The 11,443-nt window shown below is 35.6% G+C and overlaps 1 protein-coding gene across 1 annotated transcript; it reads right to left on the minus strand.

Annotated features, from left to right (window-relative positions):
• On the minus strand, nucleotides 1-8,605 carry LOC123534822 (guanylate-binding protein 4-like). Its single transcript, XM_053520358.1, has 6 exons — nucleotides 8,321-8,605; nucleotides 7,618-8,042; nucleotides 6,882-7,156; nucleotides 5,177-5,398; nucleotides 1,444-1,540; nucleotides 1-750 (listed from the first exon to the last, which is right to left on the minus strand). The coding sequence occupies exons 1-6, from the start codon at nucleotides 8,359-8,361 to the stop codon at nucleotides 41-43; spliced, it is 1,770 nt and encodes a 589-aa protein (XP_053376333.1). The 5' UTR covers nucleotides 8,362-8,605; the 3' UTR covers nucleotides 1-40.
• Between the last annotated feature and the right edge of the window lie 2,838 nt (nucleotides 8,606-11,443).

The raw sequence follows: 11,443 nt of genomic DNA on the forward strand, positions 1-11,443 counted from the left end.
TGGAAATATTTACACAGAATGGTATGAAATTCTTTAAGATCTATTTATTCCACAATCTGTCCCACAAATTACGATTTTTAAGTCTTTCTACTTCTTTCTCCTTTTCCTGTTTCTCTACTTCAATACTTTCAATCTTCCTTCGGCAATTTTCAACATCGATAGATCTTTGCGATATATCAGCTTGCATCTGTGAACACTGGTTTTGAAGGCCAGTGTGTTGCTTACGAAGAATCTTATTTTTCTGTTGTTCTCGAAGTATTTCGTCTTTATTCCCTTTTGCTTCTCTTTGCCTTTGTAAATCAGATTCTTCCAGATTTTGTATTTGATTCTGTTGTTGATTAATCATACTTTGAAGTTTATCTGTCTTTTGCCGTTCATTCTCTAAAGCCTCATTTTGTTTTTGATTATTCTCTTTTTCTATCTGATTTATCCGCTCCATACATTTCTCCTCTCGTATGCGATTTTCTTCAGTCATTCGCCTTATTTCTTTCTTAAATTCATTTCTTTGTTTTTTATTTTCGGTGATCATCATTTGTATCTGCCTTTCATTAGACTCTCTTTGAGCTTCCCACTGCTGCATTAACATTTGCAATTTCTCCTCTTCTCGTTCCATGTACGCTTTCCTTTCCATCTCCAGTTTCTTGAAATGTTTCTCTGATCTTTTCTTCTCTTCTCCCAGCATTTTCTCATGAAGTCTTTGCTGTTCCTCAAGTGCCTCTTGGTTGTCCCTCTGCATCCTTTCGATCTCTCCTTCAAATTAAAAAAGATTCCGGGATGTATTTAAAAATAACTTTGATCGTTTGTTTATCTTCTGAATAGTTAAAGATAAAGCATGATAACAAAAGGTGAACGCATTGCTATAAATGTCACTATAAATTATAAATCCCTAAGCTGAGCTTAACTGGATTTGAATAAAATAGAAATCCTCTGTAAGGCTACAATATTTGAAAGCTGAAGGAAACATGCTCGATACAAATTAATTTAGATAGGTAATTATCGCTCAGTATAAATCTTTTGGTAACCCCCTATGAAGAGAAAATTGTTTCAGTTTTAAGTTACGGTACAAAGTTTGATTAATGCTCAGATTAACTATTTCTGCGACAGTGTTTTATGAAAACTCCATCCATGAATTTTCAGGAACCAGCTACTAGTATAATATTATGTATATATGAAGTGGCTTTCATGTTATTCAGAAAGTTTGTTAATAAGCGAAATGACTGTTCTGAAATTGTAACTTTACATTGTGTAGTCTTAAACGCTTGCAAATGCCAATGAATTATTAACCTTAACTTCAAGAATGCATTACAGCTAGCGATGCTATTAAGTATTTTATTATCATATCAACGAAACTGTGAACTTATCAAGACTAAAAAGAACGCTGCTGACTTAAAATCCTAGTGAATACTGATATGAATTGTCAGTTCAGTTTGAACATCATCATACTTTGCCTGTCAGCAGCTGTAAGTCTCTTGTCCTTCATCAGAATTTCTGTGTCATTTTCGGTTTCCTGTTCCATGAACTCATTTAATGTTTGTGATACCTTTAAAGAAATTATAAATATGTTAAACGAAACAAGAAGGCCATGATGGCCCTATATCGCTCACCTGTTAAACTTGTCATTGGAATCATCAAGATAAACATTCTGACCAAGTTCCATGAAGATAGTGTCATAAATATGGCCTCTAGAGTCTTAACAAGCTTTTCCTCTGATTTGAGCGTGTGACCTAGTTTTTGACCCCATCTGACCCAGATCTGAACTTGACCTAAAGATCATCAAGATTAACATTCTAACCAAGTTTCAAACTTGGCCTAGAAATTATCAAGGTAAAACATTCTGACCATGTTTCATGAAGAAAGGGTCATAAATGTGGCCTCAATAGTGTTAACAAGCTTTTCCATTAATCTGACAGGATGACCTAAGTTTTTGACTCCACATGACCCAGTTTCAAACTTGGCCTAGGAATCATCAAGATAAACATTCTTACCAAGTTTCAAGAAGATATGGTCATAAATATGGCCTCTAGAGTCTTAACAAGCTTTTCCTCTGATTTGAGCGGGTGACCTAGTTTTTGACCCCACATAACCAAGTTTCAAACTTGGCCTAGAAATTATCAAGGTAAAACATTCTGACCATGTTTCATGAAGAAAGGGTCATAAATGTGGCCTCAGTAGTGTTAACAAGCTTTTCCATTGATTTGACGGGATGACCTAGTTTTTGACCTCATATAATCCAGTTTGGAATTTGGCATAGGAATCATCAAGATAAACATTCTGACCACATTTCATGAAGATATGTTCATAAATGTGGCCTCTAGGGTGTTAACAAGCTTTTCCTTTGATCTGACCTGTTGATCTAGTTACTGATCCCACATAACCGAGTTTCGAACTTGACCTAGAGATCATCAAGATAAACATTCTGTGCAAGTTTGTTTCAAATCAAAGCATAAATGAATTCTCTATACGGCTGAAAGATCTAAAATAGAAAATCGTGTTCACAAGCCAAAATAGCAATTTTTTTTACCTTTAAGGGACCATAACTCTAGAACCCATAACGGGATCTGGCCAGTTTTTGAATGGAAACGAGATATTATGCCAATAAAAGTTATGTGCAAGTTTGATAAAATTGATTGCAAGATGTGGTCTCTATCGTGTTCACAAGGAATTGTGGACAGACGACAGACGAACGACCGACGACAGACAAAGGGCGATCACAAAAGCTCACCTTGTCACTACGTGACAGGTGAGCTAAAAAGGTAAAGGTAGATTTCCTTGAAACATAGAGCACAGCATACACAGCCAGTGCCACACATCGCAAAGTAGGCCCTTGACAAGTAGACCCAAGAAAATGTTACAAATCTTAACAGACAAGAGGGTCATGATGACCCTATATCGTTTACCTGTTAAACTTGGCATTGGAATCATCAAGATAAACATTCCGACCAAGTTTCATGAAGATAGGATCTTAAATGTGGCCTCTAGGGTGTTAATAAGCTTTCCCTTCGATTTGACTTTGTGAACTAGTTTTTGGTCCCAAATGACCCAGTTTCTAACTTGGTCTAGACATAATCAAGATAAACATTCTTTGCAAGTTTGTATCAAATCAAAGCATAAATGAAATTTCTATATGGTTGAAAGGGTCAAAATAGAAACTTTTGCCCCTTTCAGGGGCAGTAACTCTAGAACCCATGATGGAATCTAGACGGTTTTCAAAATGAACTGAGATCTTATTGTGACTTAGGTTGTATGTAATTGTGGTTAAAACTGAATGTAAAATGTCACTTCTTTTGTGTTCACAAGGTAGAAATTAACAAATGTTTGCTCTTTCAGGGGTCAATCAGGGACCGTAACTCCGAAACCTATGATTGGATCTGACGGATTCATCATGGAATTCAAGATCTATTGTTGTTAAAAATATTTTGCAAGTTTGTATCAAATAAAACCAGAAATGAAGTCTCTATATGGCTTCAAAGCAAAAATAGCACATTTTGACCATTTAAGGGACCATAACTCAGGAACCCTTGTTGGGATCTGGCCAGTTTACGAAAGGAAGGAGATACTATACCAATACAAGTTGTGTGCAAGTTTGATTAAAATTGGTTGCAAAATGTGGTCTCTATTATGTTCACAAGAAATTGTGGACGGACGACGACGGACGAAGGGCGATCACAAAAGCTCACCTTGTCACTATGTGACAGGTGAGCTAAAACCGGACACAGCCTATGAGCTGTCTATACATATGAAATGGTATCAACTTGGATAGGCGTAGGATTAAACATGTTGTGGCATGCCAAACGAACAGTTGCTATATCCAATCTGACGGACAAGCCAGTGAAAATTCCCCGACCATCTTAATTTTACATAACCTTTTAATTGATTGCACTGGTTGTCATTTCTATTCGATAACAAGTGTCAGAAAACACAAGCTACCAACGTCCCCAGCCTAGGGACATTTTTTAACAAAACTTATTGCATGCCAGTACCACATATTCTACTTAACAGGGCAACATACTAACAATGTACATAAGTCATAATTATATATATCATATAGTTCATGAAGACATTATGAAGTTTGAAAATGACTGGAAATCTATAGTGGATGAATGTTTTCAAATGCTACTATCTGTATTTTAAAGATTTAATGTGATTCTATTTTTAAATTGGTAAGGAAAAATAGATAGAAATAAAATGAAACATTTAATCTTATCAAAGAGAGGTAATTAATAAACAAATGAAATGCATGACATTTATATGGTACTAAAATAACAATTACACACCAGAAAAAGTTAACTGTACTGTTGATACAGTGCTGCACTACATATCAACCTAATGATTGTTGTAACCATAGTAATGCTGCATCTACCAATATATACCATTAACTCATATCTTGTGCCTGGGTTTGCTTTCTACAAGTCTACAAGTGTTTACTGCTTTTTTTTTTACAATGTCTTGTAATGGTAAATATTTATGCCAAGTTATTTGAATATACACCAATGCATAAAAAAGTTACAGACCAGACCCCACCCCCAACAAACAACCCGAAAAATCTCCAAAGGTGACCTTGACCGTGGAGCTAGGGGTCTGGGTCTTGCGCATGACCAATCAACTCATTATAGAGAAATTTGTGCCAAGAAATTTTAAAATCCCTTCATGAATTGCAGAGTTATTTACCGGACAAGAAACAGACCCTGTTAACATTTGACCTCTAAGTGTGACCTTGACCTTGGAGCTAGGCGTCTGGGCCTTCCGCGTGACACGTCATCTTATTTTAAGGAACATTTGTGCCAAGTAATTTCAAAATCCCTTGATGAATGGCAGAGTTATGGACCGGACACGAAACAGACCATGTTAACATTTGACCTAAGTGTGACGTTCACATTGAAACTATGAGTCTGGTCTTGCGTATGACACTTTGTCTCATTTCCGTCCCGTGCTCGACCGTGTTTTATTTCACAAATCAAGATTTTGACCCCGCGCACCCACTATTCAAACATCTTATTTTATTATCATGTTTTCGGCCCGCCATCCTGCCGAGAGGAAACATATAACATCTAAATAGCTCTAATGATTGGATCGCGCAGCGAAAACACGATAATTAGAGATGCCGCGCAGTAAAAAGTCTACGCTAGAAGTTTGTATCTGCGATATTTCGGCAGCCTATAAAGATAAAAGAACGTACTTCAAAGTCCTCAACTCCTCTCATAGTCAGTTTGTATTGCCGTTTTATTTTTCCAATATCCTCCTTGTATAGCTCATATCCACCAGGTATAAGGTATATTTCCTTTCCGCCTCTTGCACTTGTCACTCCGTCATGTATTTTCTTCAGTTGTGTAAGGCAATAGTCTCTTATCAATGCACTGTTCTGTTCTTTGATAAGTTTCCACGCTTTATCCATATCATCCTGAATATTAGAAAATTAGCAACTTAATCGTTGTACGCGCATGACTTTTGAAAACTTATTTTCATAAGAATTATAAAAAGCATCGAGTGCATAATATCAACTTGTGATTACCTGAGCAAGACCACGGTATTTCATTTCGAATGTTAAAAGAAGTATTGTGTATAATATCTTGGTATATATTTTGATCCTTTTGCTATCATGGTGCCTATTCAATCTTAATATAAAGCCAGTGCCAGGGGGCATCATGGGTATTTTAAAGCATTGCATTACCTCTCATGAACAGACTCAATCAAACCCAGACTGCCGTTATTTTGCTTGCTTGCGATCTATGCATCCAAAGGATCTCCGTATAGATTTTGGATTGTCTGATCAAGATCATAACTGATATTGTGTTTAGCAGATGTTAGGAGAACAGACAAATTAATTTGAAATGAAGTGTTGGCTATTGCATTTAATACGTTATATTAACTTTAGGTAATTTGATCTAGATCTGACGACTTATAATGTTAGAAGATATTATATATAAACTAACTATAAAACAACAAAAACACTAAATAAATCGCCGACTAATGTTCAAGAGAATTCATATGCTGATAGAAATGACACCAAACTAGGAATAATTAGAAACATCCACTTTTAGTTTTGATATTTATTTGTCTCGAAATAAATATATGCTATAATAATATTATGTTTTGTTGTATCAAAAATCACCGTACTCCGCTAAAGGTTTGTAAAATCAATGTTTGATGACATAGCCATTCGTATAAACAATGTTTCCTTTACGAAATGATTCACAATGCAATTAACTCTTTTTTTCATCATGGGCCCCGGCGGGCGAGCGGTTGAGATCACTGACTACGAATAACTTGCCAGAAATTGTTGAGGGTTCAAAACCAAACTTTATATGATTGATGCAATGAAGCCAAGAAGCTAGCTTTCAGAAGGACGATGGTTCTGTCTGAATTTTCACTCGTCCCTGAAATAATATCCAGAGGGACATATCAGGTATTCCCACTCCTTTAGAAACTAAATAGTCATCATAGTACCTATAAGTGTTGATGTGACTTAAAACCAAATAAATTAAATTTTCAATGACAGACAATATATATTTGCCTGTGTGGTTCTCTGGTTTGTTTGGTTTTGCCCATTATTTTCTCGTTTGGGGCACATACATTATTTCTACTGGGAACCATATGCCGCTTTTCATGGAATTGCACTCTGTGTATCATTGAAGTTTCCATGTACACCACCGTATGACTACATCTGCGGGTGTGTCTCAATTATACTTTGGTACTTGTACCATGTATAAATACCGAGTGCTGGTCAACCCAGGGTTAGAAGGCCTGGACGGTAGCTTGCATTTCCACTACCGTTCACGAACAGGCTCAATCAAACCGAGCCTGCAACATTTTCATTGTTGTCTTGTTAGGTGTCCTGTGGTTTTCCACTTTTTCTGTTTTATAATTTACAAAATAGTACTTACGATTGCTCTTTTTTCAAACTCTTCTGCATCGAAAACTGCCTCGCGTCGAAAATTTGCTAAGGATGCATTTTGGATTGCTTCATACAACTGATTAAAATCTCTGACTTGGAGAATAGGCAACTCTATTAACCGTAGTTTAGCCTTGAACTCTTCAACTGCTACATTTGCCATTCTTTTATTTTCTATTTTAGCTACCATTTGTATGGCGTTATCTACATCTGGTATTGCACCATTTCTAACTGCGTCTATGTAAGAAGTTGCAAGTGTGGCAAACACTGAAATACAGGATATAAGCAAGTCTCAGAAAGTACAAAAGGTCTATATTTAAATGCTTTAGCTTTTGGGTGACGATTTAGAACTATTTTATAGGATCGGAAATGAAGCATGAGCCGACAATTTATCCTGTTATATATCTATTGTATATAGACTTTGATAATGACATATATGACACTATTTTATTAATTAAAATGAATGAAACACCATCTGGAAAAACTCAGTTCACCCCGTAGAATATGTTTTGACAGCGCAGTGCAGTGCTGCAAAATCATAAGAATCATATATTTCGTGAAAAAGATTAAAAAATGACATCCAACGACTTTAAACTAAGATAATGGCATTGAGGCAGTGTGACCATAACTTTATGCTGGAGCGATTGGTATATGCATTCTATACCGTGTCTCCATTTACAAAAAATATTTTATAAATATTTCTTAAATTCCTATTTCATAATTCTTACTTTCTCCTCTGACAGGTTTGCTATTGAGCAAAACTTTAGGTTTGCAGTTGTACACATAATCCAGAAATAATTGTGTTTCTTGGAGGAAATCTTCTGATAGTTCCTCTTTTCTTGCTGTCTCCAACCGCTTCATCACTCTTCTATTCCCGGGTCTGTCGAAGGTGAAACACTTTCGTTTTTGAAAATACCTCATTATACATTCCCTTGGCCTGTTGAACTTTTCAATATCTTTTCCCTTCCCAGGTTTGAGTTCCAAGCAGTCTTCCAGGTACTCGTCTGGAGTAATCTCTTCACCATCTTTTTGAATATCTAAGATGAAATCTCGTAAACAAAGAACAAATGTCGGCAAAATTAAGTCAAACTTTTTATCACTTTTTATTTCTCCATTGGCAAAACTTATATTTTTTGACATTTCAGATATAAATCTGATCGTGTAGTTAAGAAATCAAATGATGAATTTTACAATCAATGAAAACATACTATATATTTTCTAAAAGAGACCGTAGTTGTTGTTTGCCCTTCTAAATCAATAATGCGATGGGGAAAAATTAAAATCGTAATGAATGTCAAAATTCACAAAATAGTCCGCATAAACCTCCAGAATATGTAATTATTGCTTGACACACACATATAATATGCGCATGCATTGAACATAATATATTATCGGTAATATAACTTAAGCAGAATATAATATGAAGGATACGTAAGTTTTTCGACAGCATCTTGATTGAAGGTTGACATCATATTGTAAACTAAAACGTTGCACAACAAAGCAGCAATCGTAAATATCTTGTTGTCGTGGTCTGTGTCTCCCTTAAAATGAAAACATTTACATTTAAAAGTTATTAATTACTGCTGACAGTCCTATGAATTATATCTTAAACAATTTATATTATACCAGATTTATGTAGCGCCTTTTTATGATAAACACGTTCAAAGGCACTATACATAGCACAAAGCCGGTCACTCAGCGTACCAAATTCATTCTCTACAAGTACAGGCACAGAGCCATCTGACCAGTTGGACAGAGTGAGATAAAAAAACCCGTAGAAGAGAGAGAAGGAGAAATCCTTTTAGATACAGGCCTGTCCGGCTTACTAGCCTAGCTCTCTGCGAATTGACAGTCTGGTTCATTAACGTGCCCGGTCTATACCACCGATAAACGCAAAGACGTCTTTCCTGATAAGAACCAGTACTCCCCTCATAGTTAGGTTGGCTTCTGGACTGACAGTCGAGCTTGTTAAAACTAGACCACCGGGTCACCTTAATACGAATCTTCTTAATAACGCTATAAATGCAAGCAGTTCATGATGTTTCTATTTCTACTTTTTAATCCAATACACCACATACTATTACTATACCAAGAAAGCATTACATTTGGCGACAAACATGCACACTTCTAGCACTATGCGACCAGTTGTTCATTATGTAACGCCCGCAAGTAGCATTTGAAAAGTCTAATTTGACATGTTTTGGATGCTACTAATTTAGCATTTGTACCTAGGACTAAAAATGATAACTATTCATCACAGCTGTCTTAAAATTATAAGCGGAAGTGTATGTTTTCACAATAATCGATTTGCAAAGAACATAAAAGATAAAATGGTTAGGAAAACTGCCTTCCTGACGCGTTGTTACACCAGACCGAATGTAATAGACCACTGATCCTAAAATAAATTAAACCTGGCAAGTAGATCCCTCGGAAGCATGATCTATTCTGAGCACGATGTTTAGGGGATTTTGTTTGTATTTTCCATCATGTAAAGAATTCACTTTAAATGACTAGTCTTAGTAAATAAATAGTGTTAAATAGCTGTAAAACACAAAAAGAGGTTTGAGATGTTCAAATGACGACCAAACATGTAAATTTGGTTGTATTGTTTCTTCTCATTACCATTACCACATCAATCTATTCATCTCCTGGTGCATGGAAACTTTGTACTGAAGCTATAAAACCGTATTCTTGATGAGAGGATTCAGTTTTAAAGGTATCTCCGACTATCTTATCCTATTATGTTTAAAGACCTAGGGATTTCTAAGAATAACAAATTGCTGTGCAAAATAAAAATGCTTGAATCTGTTTTCCTAGCCATTTAAAGGTGCAAAGGTGTAAATATTATCGTGCAACAAGTGATATTTTATACAAGCACGGGTCAACGGAAGTGAGAGCAACACAGGATATTACAATCCTTATGATATCGGTGCACTGCAATACAAGTGTTTGTTGCTCTGTTGCAATGAAATTAAAGCTTCTGCATTAAGACTCAGAACTAAAAATAAAATGAATAAATGTACAATACGATCCCGTTATCAAACTTGAACATTATGGGTATATCATTTTAAACGAAACTTACTACATTGGAATTTCCATACTCAAGGACAGACGCTATCAAAAAGCAAGGATAAATATCAAACTTGGAATGCCACGTTCCAAAACGAAAGTCACAGCACGCAGATATGCACAATGCCAACACACACACTCACATACAAAGCAAACACACGAGGACAAAACGAACAAATAAAGGAACACAGTGGGGCACGCCTTGAAACGGTTAGTGGCAAAACCACCACTGGGACGCTTACACCGGATTATGGTGCGCACCCAACCTCACTCTCATCCACACCATGTTCCAAAGTCACGGGCCAGTGTAAATAAAAGTAATCCCCGCCCAGTGAATCTCTAACACACGCAATGGAAACAATAGGCATGGTATGTAAAACACAAAAATGCCCCTGAATAATTATATAAAAATCAAACCTTAAGAAACATAAACGTATGTACTAAATGCCTTTGTAGAAGACGGAATCTGCTATAATTTTGTTTAACTGTGTTCTGTACTACCAGATTATCTTTTCATAGACTTCACAGATTTTATCAACTATATGGTGGCTGTAAAATATCTCTCCTACTTGAAATTAGTGTTGTTTTATTTTCTAATCCATTGATCTATTGATTACACTAATAAAATCTGTAAAAAGGTCCTTTGGAAGCAAAGAATGCAACCGAGAAGAATAATAGCAGACTCGGTTTGATTGAGTCTGTTCATGAGAGGTACTGTAAACCTAGAATTGTTTTCGCGCTTTTTAAATTAGCGCCTTTCGCGGGTAGTATATTTCCGTGAAATTAAATAGCCGCGAAAAACTCTGTTCTAACAAAAACGCGAAAGATTCTAGCTTCAGCTTATATAGATCGCTTTAAAATGGTTCTGTGCTTACACATACCTGGATATTTATAATTCATATTCTAGTACCGTAATTGTAGAACATGAATGCACAAATCCACATTATTTCAATTGATTAACAATTTACTTATTTATGAAGCAACAGCATTTTCAATATCGATCCGTAAGGCAAACAGGGGATAAAAACAAAAACAATATGCATCTATCGAACGACATATACATGCAATTTGCAGTCGGCAGCCAATACGATATATTATTTGTAAATAAAATATTGTGTCTATTTCTGCTAAGTGTGGATTAATCGCCTATCTAAATGGCAAACAAATGACAGTGTAATAACACATGTAACAGCAATTTACTGACTGTCAATAATTGGAGGTGTGAATAACCGTTGATATGGATGAAAATGATTAGGGGTTTAAAGAGTTTATTGTTTATTTATTTCAGTCTCATCCATTTACATGTTTACAGTATAAAAACATGACATATACATAATAAAACACAAGTAAATGGCCACTCAAATTTGAATTACAAGAGACTATATATATAAAATTTCTACATATCTCATATTTCACATTATTCAATATATGTTTCTAATGATAATCTAAAGAGCACCACCATGTGACAGCCAATGCAAGTGGTCC

This window comes from Mercenaria mercenaria, chromosome 12, assembly GCF_021730395.1.
Source record: "Mercenaria mercenaria strain notata chromosome 12, MADL_Memer_1, whole genome shotgun sequence".
Taxonomy (NCBI): domain Eukaryota; kingdom Metazoa; phylum Mollusca; class Bivalvia; order Venerida; family Veneridae; genus Mercenaria; species Mercenaria mercenaria.

Coding starts and splice junctions, on each gene's coding strand:
- LOC123534822 (XM_053520358.1), bottom strand. CDS start 8,361: ATGATGTCAACCTTCAATCAAGATGCTGTCGAAAAACTTAC. Junction 7,157..7,617: donor CAAACCTGTCAGAGGAGAAA/GTAAGAATTATG, acceptor CCTGTATTTCAG/TGTTTGCCACACTTGCAACT. Junction 1,541..5,176: donor GAGGAGTTGAGGACTTTGAA/GTACGTTCTTTT, acceptor ATTTCTTTAAAG/GTATCACAAACATTAAATGA.